Here is a 10382-nt window from a genome sequence, read left to right on the forward strand (position 1 = left end):
TCGTGGATCAAACTAAGGGAGTGGTGGCCTCAGAAGGAAAAGAGAAGGGTCAATGGGGAAAGAAGGAGATGGAGAGAGAGAGAGATACGACACACAACAAACAACAGATATAAAGAGAAATGTGTGCAGGGAGAAGTATGGATGTGCCTGCAGAGAAGGAGAGCGAGGAGTTGTTGAAAGACTGAAGTGGATTGGATTGTTGATGAGCTAGTGTTCAAAAGCCAAGGGTGCAATTCCCTATTTTTTATTGTATAGTGGCCCTGGACAATGTGCCTAAGCCTGAATGGCCAGCGGGAGGCTCAATGGATGACTGAACCACTATGTGCTTGGTAAATAATCGTTAAACCACTTGATGGTTTTTGTTTGGCTGGTGAACCACTTGACAGGGTAATCTAAACCACTTTGGTGCTTGTTGGAAGAGATATTAAACCGCTTATATTATGGATTGCAGACCCCTATGGTGCTTACCATGAAATGGAAACTATTAAACCATCTACACAATGATTCAATTTCGTGGAACTAAGAATAACCCATTTGGACTTTGAGTGAAACTCTATTATTGAACTCAATGATTAAGTGAGTCACTATGGTGCTTACTGCTGCAAAGCAATTGATAAACCACCTAGACAATGCACTTCATCTCTTGAGTGTTTAACCAAGCCACTGGTGTGAATTTCCCCTGTGCATGCATCCCCTCAGACTCTAGATTCAACTTGGGGTCGTAAACTGTAAGAGAAATTGCAATGTAGCTGGCCTATTTTTGGGTGGAGAGTTGAAATCCCTTAATTAGTTGCTAGTCATTTCAATATATTCGAATAAGTATAAATTTGCGCATACTTGGATATCAAGCTATGATGGTTTGTTTTGTTAATGTTTGTTAATATAATCTTGTATAGTCATGTGTGAATGTGTGAAGGTTGTTGTTACACTCATTGTTAGCTATCTTGGATATTGTGGTTTCAATGACTGGTAGCACCATGGAGCTGCTACCATATTAATGATTTATAACCTATTTGTATGCTTGGAGTTGAGTGTCTACTTGACTATGTTGGCAGTTCTTACCTTGTGATAGTTGTCGTAAACTATGAATCTCTGCAAGTTTCCTTATTGCTATTATTTGGTTCATAACTCTAATTATTTACTTAGGATTCACCATGTTAAGAAATGCATATTAAAATTCTTAAGAGTGGGTTGCAGACGTGTTATTTGCTAGAGTTCAAGGATTAGCCTCAGGCTGTGCATGTCAGGAAATCTGGCATTCGGGCAGATGTTGCTTTCCTTAAGGAATTTGCTGAATTTCCCTTGTTTTCCTTTTTGCTTACTGTGCTTGTTGAATATGATGACCTAGCTTCTATGGCTGATAAGGAGTAGTCCTAATGCGTCTTGGATTTCATCCAATCCCAGATTACACTTTTTAAGTGTTACTGCATTCTGTGATCGAAGGTGTGGTGGTGGCAAGGGCCAATACTGTGGTGTGGAGGTTGGATTTCCCCAGTTTGAGTGTGTTTCATCCGGTGATTCGAGGTTTGGTGGTGGAAAGGGCCAATACCATTGTGTGGAGGCCGAATCACGCTGGGGCTAGATATCTCCTATTTGAGCGTGTTGCATTCAATGATATGGGGTCTGGTGGTGGTAAGGGCCAATATCATTGTGTGGAGTGTAAATCACGTCAAGGCTAAATTTCCCTTATAACCATTGTTCATATCTGGGGATCTGGGCTTCGGGGGTGGCATAAGCTGTCACGAAGTTGATACGCCCGGATGACCACAAGTTGAATATAATTGCGGAGTAATGAAAAATGTCATGGGGTGAGGACCTAGTGGGCCCTGTGCTTGTGTCAACATGACAATGCCACGAGGGCTAGACAAAGATCACATAGACGCCACGTGGTGTATAGTGGGCCTTGTGCCAAATTAACTTCATACTCATTTGGATTCAAAGATCCAGTGGTCCAGTGGTGGTGAGGGTTGTCACGAGGTTGAAACACCCGGATGAGTGCAAGTCACATATAATTGTGAAGTAAAGAAACTCACCATGGAGTGGGGACTTAGTGGACCCCATGTTGACGTGGCAGTGCCATAAGGAACAAATAGGGATACATGGTAGCACAAAGCTGGTGTGGCCTAATATAATTGGTTGAACTTCTAAGGGGCATCACTTCTAATATGAGAGTTAGATTGAGGTGAAATTTATATCACTGGAAAGATCTCGACAAGTTGAATGTGATGATGGTGTTTGCTTTGAGATTTGGATACTTTGAGAAAAATACGTTTTTGTAACCCCATCCTCATAACAAACCTTGGGGGCTGGGTTAAAGCAAACAAGTAACACCTCCCACAACTTGAAATATCTTAAGGGGGTGGGAGAGTAGGTTACTTACACATACTATAGGTGTCACTTTTTCGTTAAATAAGACACATGCAACATGTAAATGACCAGTTAAAAAATGCATTATGACCTCCACAAAGCTTACACAACTATGATAATTATTGAAACAATACTAACTTTAATATACATATTTAAATATATATTATTCACTAAAACAATTCAATACACTTTAATATAAATATTTAAATATATATTATTCCTACAAACTTCATAACTACTTTGCTGCATAAATCTCACAATTTATAACAAATAAAAATCAAAATAAATATAATTATTGAAATAAAAATACAAATTATACATAATTATAGCTTTAAATAAAAAACACAACCCATACCTAAAATAACTTTAAATAACATAAAAATGTTTAAAAATCAAACATAAATTAAGATAAATTTAATGAAAAACTAGCATCACTATAGTGCCCTAACTTTTGGCACGGACTATTAAGTGACAAATGAGACAATCTTTAAAAAAAACAAAAGGACAAACATAAAAAAATCCACTACCAATTTCCATGGTTTAGGATTTTATTTCGAAGGGTTATCTGGAAATGATTCCGGAGTAATATAATTCCATATTTGAAAATCGTCGCTAAAAGCTGGAGTCAGGGTAAGTTTCACGATCACGTAAAAATGGTGATATTTCTCCATAAAAATTGAATTAAAAAATTGGTTTAGCTATACTTCCACTTTCCACCGGAAGCTTCTTCAAGTTTCCATTGCTAGAGTATATCTAAACCGGAAATCTTACGGCCAGGACGAGTCTAAAGCGTTGCATCAACGGCCAGGACTAATCCTATCGGACGGGGTTTATTCATCTCTGTTCCAGATCGACGTTCAGGAGGGTTTCTGGATTTATGGGCATTTGGATATTTGTAGGGTCTATTTAACGTTTAGTTTCGAAAAGGGTTTTGGGTTTAAGCATATATTGTCTTCGGCCCTATTGCAATCATCTTCAGGTATGTTTCTCATTTCATCTGTGAAGATCTGTAGCGCATTTTTATCAGATGAAGGTCATGTGTGTTTGATGTTTATAGAAAGTATGTTCCATTAGTTGTTTCTGCATGCGTCAAGATCTGTCTTCGGAGGGTTTAATTTAAATAAGGTATCAGGGGTTAAGCTTTATATGCTGTAGGGATTAAGGAAGCCTTGTTTTCTGATTTGATAGGAAGGTTTACGTCTTCATTTGTTAATACTCCACACCCAAGATCTGAAAACGAGGGTTTGTTTCTGTTCGTTCAAGAATAATGAGGGTTAAAACTGAAAACCCTTTGCATTATGGGAGGGATTTGCTTCTTGGGATTCCTCTCACACAGACCGTTCAGAGGTGATTTTAGAAAATATTTCTTTTAGGATCGGAATATTTTTTTGAAAAGAGCATGAAAAATCATTTTTAACAATGATCGGATTCTGGCTAATCCTCTAAAATAGTTATTTATATAAAAGTAAGGGATAAATCATAGGTGCAAACTGTGGAATAAGTCAGCGATGTGGTTTACTCCTGTCACATGGCTTGAATCTTAAAGGGATAAAGCCTGGTGCAAGTCCTGTGTGATTAATGTGAAAACAAATACCCTGAAGACATGGCAGGAAGTCTGCTCTTTGCGCCCCATTCAGGTGGGGGTATTTTGCATTAAGCATTCTCCTTCCCAAAGAGAAGGGAATACATATATACTCTGCAAAACCTTTTATCATTTGTAAATAATGGCTGAAAATTAAACTGTAAGATGAACATAAAGACCAAGCTTTGCGTACGCAGGGGCAACATTTTTTTTGTAGTTGGTTTGTCTCTTCATGGCGTGGCTTTATATTTGAACATGCCAATCTTATAGATAAAAGAATAGTTTGAATGTAAAATTTGAAAAAAAAATTGGTTGATTCATCTGTTGGTGGATCATTTGTATATGTTTTGGGATTTATCTGAAGTGTTCGAAGGTGTGGCTTTGTTTTTCTTGTTATTTTGTTAGATCAGGGTATTTATCCAAATTATATACCAAGGGAACGAAATGATATACATATTTATAACCAAAGCACAAAGATATAGTTAAAATTTATTTTTACTAATAAATGGAAAATGTTGAAACTATATAAATGTATAATAAAAACAAACTAGTTTGAATGGTGGTAGTTTATCTCTGAAAAGAGATGTGACTATTACAGGTATGTGCCAAACTCTCTTACCATGAGGGTTGGATGCCTTTTATCATAAAAAAGGCGATGAGAAATTCTAAACATCCCAAAACCAACCGTAGGAGATATTCTAAACATCCCAAAACCAACCCTAGGAGATGAAGTGCCAAAAGCTTGTAGGTTTCGGTGGCGTAAGTTGGAACCTTCCTGGGTCCTAATTTTGGCATATTATCTTTGTTTTGTTTGACGTGATGGAATGTCCTATTGGAACAGTCTATGGGAGAAGTATAATTTTTGAGTGTCAACTACCCTTCAACTACCCATTTCTCCGTTGAGAGCCTCAAATGGCTTTGAAAGTTAAAGACTTAAAAAACTATAAAAAGGACCTACCGAAATAGAAAATTGTGCTGTGAGGCAGTGAAACAGGTGAGTGGCTACTCGGATCTTGGATGACTATTATGTAGGGTGCCAAGTGGATGACTATTATGCAGGGTGCCAAGTGGACAAACCTGTTTTGACCATAACTAGGTTATGCATCTGGTTAGTGAGTTCAAGAAATATTTTGTTGGAGTCTGGACCGAGCTATTAGGCATGGTACCAAGTGGACAACACTTCTTTCATAAGACCTGGGTTAGTTATACTGGTTACTGGGTACAAGATTTATAGTGTTGAACCTGGTTTCAATCCTGGCAGAGTCAATTTGGGGTGCTCTACTTATTTTGGGGTGCTATTGTGTATTAAGCCGTTCACTAGAGTTTTATTCTCATTGTGGGCTATCCCACCGATTGGTTTGATCCTTAAACCGTTGAGACTAGATGCAAGTCCCCGTTGAATTTGGCAGAGTAGTGACCGTTCACACCTGTCATCTAAGCCGAAGGGGCAGAGTAGTGACCGGTCACACCTGTCATCTAAGCAGAAGGAAATGCAGTGCTGTTTCTCAGGGCATGTTTCTTAAAGCACTTCCATTATAGTTAATTTAAGTTTTTTACATCACCCGGGGGAGTTCAAGTTCTTTCGGAGTGCTTAATTTGCAAATAATTAATTAAAATTTCTCACATCACATAGGGGAGTTGAAGCAATTTTCGAGTTTTAATTTGTGAATAATGATTGTTTTGAGTGAGAAACTTTATCAGTGGATTAAATCAGGGTTAGCCATGGTTCAATTTTTTTTTAATATGCTCCTTAGTTAACTGTATTCCCCGTATGTTGGTGAAGATTTATTAGTCTTGTTATAAATAGGCACTTGAGATGGAAGCGACTAGGTTGCTTTTCTTTTGATATTGTAACTAAAAAATATTGTTCTGTCTATGAAGATGGTGGTGTTGATTTCCGTTATCTTTTGATTGTGGCTGTGGTTATAGCACAAGGGAAAAAAGCTTGCTGGGTATAGTAGTTATATCAAACAATGTCCTTCGCAAGCAAAGTTGGAGGCCTCTTACGGCAAAGTATCTCTGGCCGTCTGGGCTTTAATGAAACTAGATCAGTGCCATCTATCTACCATGCTTTGAGATACATGTCCTCGTCGAGGCTTTTTATTGGAGGTATGGTCTAGAAAGTGTCACATTTTTTAAATATATTAGTTTACAACTTTACATATCGAAATGATTGTGAAGTATATTTAGCTTACTCTCTTGCTATGTTCTAATTCGTAGGTATATCTTACGGCATGGATGACCAATCTCTAAGAGAGTCATTCACTGAATATGGTGAAGTCATTGAAGGTTTGCAACAAAATCATTGCATTAAGGTATAATGATTGGAGTAACCTTTCCTATAGATCATTTTTTTTATACATAGCGTGTCACAATTTTGCAGCGAGAATCATTCATGACCGGGAGACTGGTCGGTCAAGAGGCTTCGGTTTTGTTAGTTTCACTTCTAACGAGGAGGCTGCAGCCGCCATAGCAGCCATGGATGGAAAGGTATGCAGCTTCTGTTTTTAAATGAATTTGTTGTTTGGAAATTATATAGTATAAAATGTCAATCGAAGATTCTATCTTCAGGTCAGGTTTGAATGTTGATGTCAAAGTCTTCAATGTTGTCATTTAACAACTCTTTTTGCACCATTTTCAATCCCTTTTCAGGATCTTCATGGACGTCCTGTTCATGTTAACTATGCTACTGAAAGAACTGGAGGTTTTCGTTCTGGTGGTGGTGGTTATGGTGGTGGTGGCTACAGTCAGAATGATGGATACGGAACTGGTAGTGGTGGTGGTTATGGTGGTGGTGGCTACAGTCAGAATGATGGATACGGAACTGGTAGTGGTGGCTACAGTCAGAATGAATCTGGTGGCTACGGTCAAAACGATGGGAATGCAAGTGGTGGTAGCTACAGTCAGAGCCAGAGTGATGGGTATGGGACCAGCGGTGCTGGGTATGATGGAACATCTGAAGGTAGAAGCACAGGCGGAACTAAAGATGATTTTGGCTATGATGATAAAGTTGGCAATATGGACAAGGGATACTAGGCCATTCTTTCTTGAACATTTTTTGCATCGAATGGAGTTGAGTGACATCACTCCTCTAATCAGGCCTGACGTCTTGTAGAGTTTCGTTTATTGAACTGCCATATTTGTTCATGCAGTTTTAGCTCTATTATATGCAACTTGATGCTTAAATATTATGAATCAGCATGCAGCATATTGCACTTCCGATTGTTTTCATTTCTAGCGTAATTAATGTATACTAAATTTTGTTACAGAAGTTAAACTGTTTCGTTCTCAAAATAACATTTTTCAAAAAAACCTATGAAGTTTGCTTTAGTGTTTGTTTGGTTCCTACAATATGGAACTTTCTTACGTGTTTTATGGACTCAGTGTGATCAAAGGTGACCTGATGCTTTCCTCTCATATGAGTGAAAATAGTGGGATTTTTTTCTGCATTAGAGATTTATTTGTCTGTGTAAAGCTAGTATATACCGCCCATAGCATGGCATTTTCTGGTTGTTTGATCTTGGACCAGTTTGACTAGCTTATAATAGTGCATGGGTTTATTAATAGCGATTGAAGTGTTCATCATATTGTCTGGATTAATCTTTAATGAAATGTCATAAAATGTTCTAGACTGGATGGGTCATCGTGCTGTATGGATTAATTCAATAATAATCTCAGGAAAAGTTCTATTTTGTTGTGTATATTTGTTGAGATTGAAACGACATTTGCTGAATCGCTGGAAACTCTAATTATAATGTGGTAGTGTAAAATGGAAGAATTTTCTGAAATTGAGTTTATTCTCGAAAGCTTTTAGTATTTGCCATCTTATTTCCTGGAGGTATAGTTATGATTGTATATTCTGATATGTTTTGTTTTGAGATTGCAAGTTGCCAGTATTCCCTGAGAACAATTGCTAATAAATCCATATTCCTTAGATGAATGCTTATGGATGCTTTTAAGTTCATATTTTCTGATGTATGTCCGGAGATTACAAGGAGCGTTATGTTTTTTTGATATCTTCTTGAGATTGCAAGCAGTCCATTAGCATGGAGTACCTCATGCCCACTTACGAATCGTACATAATGTGGTGTTTTGGAATTTCTTTATCTTAAACCTGACCTGTCGGCTAGTGATATTGCATTTATCAGTCAATGGCATATTGATTGGTTCACGATATTTTCATGGATTAATCTAAATAATGACTGGCATATGAAAGGTTCTCTTTAGTTACGAATACTTTTTGCAGGCTTAACTATATTGTTAAAGTATATACTTATTTTGGTTAAGTATATTCGTTGATGTTGTAAGTGCTTTTCTGGTTAGCGATCTTATACTGGTTAGCGATCTTATACTGCGAGAATAATGTTCAGGAGTCCTAGGCTTTGTGAGAATATATATGTATGAAATTTTGTAATAGAAGATTGCCTCGATTGTCAATGACAATTGTAGTGGGTTTTTCAGCGAATTTGCTAACCTACATTGTGTTATGTGGAGATGTATATATGGAGCATTTGATATGAGATTGAAAATATTTAGAATAAATATGAAATTGTTTATGGACAAAATACTAGATATTTGAAATTGTTTGGGTAAGAAGTTGGTTTTACTCAAATTATATAAAATTGTGGACAAAATATTAGATATTTGAAATTGTTTGGGTAAAAAATTGGTTTCACTCAAATCATATAAAATTGTTTTTGACAAAATACTAGACATTTGAAATTGTTTGGGTAAGAAATTGGTTTCACTCAAATCAAAAGCTAGAGAAGTCGCGGGAACCAAGTAGTACTCATTTAAAAGTACTATATAGATTACTCTATTCCAAAACCTAAACATGTTAACTCTTGAACTATATATATTACTCTATTCCAAAACTTAAACATGTTAATTCTTGAACTTGGGTCTATTATAATGATTCCTCGTAACTTAATTGACTGTTTTAACATGATGTTTATTAAGTGGGAAAATAGATTACAAAATTATGAGGTTTATTAAGTTAAGAAATTGTGATTATTTTCATTAACCAAGTCAGCCCACAGTATATATTCACTTAAAAGTACCACATATTACTCTATTCTAGAACATAAACACAAGACTTTATCTTGGGTGCATTATAATGATTCCACCTAACCACCCATGCAAAATTTAATTGATTGTTTTAACACGATGTTTATTGAGTGCGAAAAAGGATTAAAAACTTATGAGATTTATTAAGTTTGAAAATTAGGATTATTCTCATGTACTTATGATCACTATTCTATTGGATTCTGAATTGTTAAAAATTTTTGCACATGAACACAATCATGTCAATTAGAAAGATTTGAACCCAAGTAGGAAGATGTCAACACTTTTCACTATGTACTATGCATATTCTTTTTGACAACATTTTATCAATGTAATGTTGTCACTATTAACATGTATTGTATGTTGCATCACACTAAAGCTTGTTTTATGGGTATTCTAATTAATCTCTTTGCATCCCCCTTATAAAGGGTGTTTTTTACACAATGATTAATGATTAATAACCACGTTGTGGTAAAATTTTAAATGTTATTTAGGGATGGGTATGCATTCTTGGACTTGAATGCCCTCAAATCCAATGACATAGAGGTGACCCCATGCAATACTTAAAGATTATTGATTGCTGTCCTTTAACTAGTTTGTGTACACATTTCAATTAAGGTGTGTTGTTTTTGCAAGTTCATTAGCTTGCTATTGTTTAGGTGTGGGTGGCCTAATGATTAAAGCAACATTTCTTTAATGGTTTGTGTTCACACCTAATCTTCAACGGTTGGGTAAATTGGAACGTGAACAGTCATCAAGAAGATGAACTGATCCGTCCCATTTATGTATATAAATGATAGTTATCTAATGAAATAATCAATCAGTTTTCTTCTGCCCATTCTGGAGTTACCCTGGCCTGACATGGTATCAGAGCGCAGGTCCCAGATTCCTTGTAACTCCTCTGGCCCTAACGCCTCTGCCTGAACGTTTGCCTGGCGCCTCTGCCTGAACGTTTGCCTGACGCCTCTACCTGAACGTTTGCCTGCCCAGAAATGATGGTGCACTGCACTACCTCTGTCGCTGCCCAAAGATGCGTTGGACCCAACGCTCATTGAGGCACAATAGTCTTCCGCCATAGCCTACCAGTCTTCGTCCGAGGAGGTAGACGGTTCGCTAGCTGCTGTTTCTTTGGAGTTTTGTCTACGAAGGGCGAAGAAGCGCCGGCAACTGAGGGCTTTGTTGTCCTCTCCGCCTCCACCTCCAAACGGCAGCACATTGCATACTTGGTCACCAGTTTGGTTGCTAAGAAAATGTTTTGATCCAACCCCTGAATAAATATATGGGCATGGATTTGCGTTAATGTTTTTCTATCTGCACAGAGCTGCAAGAGAGATGCGTAAGTATTGACGTTGTATTCGACTGCGAGCTC

The 10382-nt window shown here is 37.2% G+C and overlaps 1 protein-coding gene across 3 annotated transcripts; it reads left to right on the forward strand.

Annotated features, from left to right (window-relative positions):
* Positions 1 to 3152: 3152 nt before the first annotated feature.
* Positions 3153 to 7279, forward strand: LOC149231754 (glycine-rich RNA-binding protein 4, mitochondrial-like). Of its 3 annotated transcripts, XM_089379276.1 has the most exons (6): positions 3153 to 3346; positions 5879 to 6058; positions 6170 to 6238; positions 6333 to 6439; positions 6602 to 6663; positions 6736 to 7279. In XM_089379276.1, exons 2-6 carry the CDS (start codon positions 5923 to 5925, stop codon positions 6983 to 6985), a joined length of 624 nt encoding a protein of 207 aa, XP_089235402.1. In that variant the 5' UTR covers positions 3153 to 3346; positions 5879 to 5922; the 3' UTR covers positions 6986 to 7279. The 3 variants fall into 3 exon arrangements, with proteins under 3 accessions (XP_089235402.1, XP_089235399.1, XP_089235401.1); XM_089379273.1 differs by having other exon boundaries at positions 3156 to 3346; positions 6602 to 7279; XM_089379275.1 differs by lacking the exon at positions 3153 to 3346 and adding an exon at positions 3367 to 3492 and having other exon boundaries at positions 6602 to 7279.
* Positions 7280 to 10382: the final 3103 nt, after the last annotated feature.

The sequence above is a fragment of the Pinus tabuliformis genome, chromosome J, assembly GCF_031772625.1.
Source record: "Pinus tabuliformis cultivar Carrire ecotype Pingquan chromosome J, CPIR1, whole genome shotgun sequence".
NCBI lineage: Eukaryota > Viridiplantae > Streptophyta > Pinopsida > Pinales > Pinaceae > Pinus > Pinus tabuliformis.

Excerpts from the sequence above, each read along its gene's own strand:
- LOC149231754 (XM_089379273.1), top strand. The coding sequence starts at position 5,923 with ATGTCCTTCGCAAGCAAAGTTGGAGGCCTCTTACGGCAAAGTATCTCT. Across the intron at positions 6,059-6,169 it reads GTCGAGGCTTTTTATTGGAG|GTATATCTTACGGCATGGAT; the intron begins GTATGGTCTAGA and ends TCTAATTCGTAG. Across the intron at positions 6,239-6,332 it reads ATATGGTGAAGTCATTGAAG|CGAGAATCATTCATGACCGG; the intron begins GTTTGCAACAAA and ends ACAATTTTGCAG.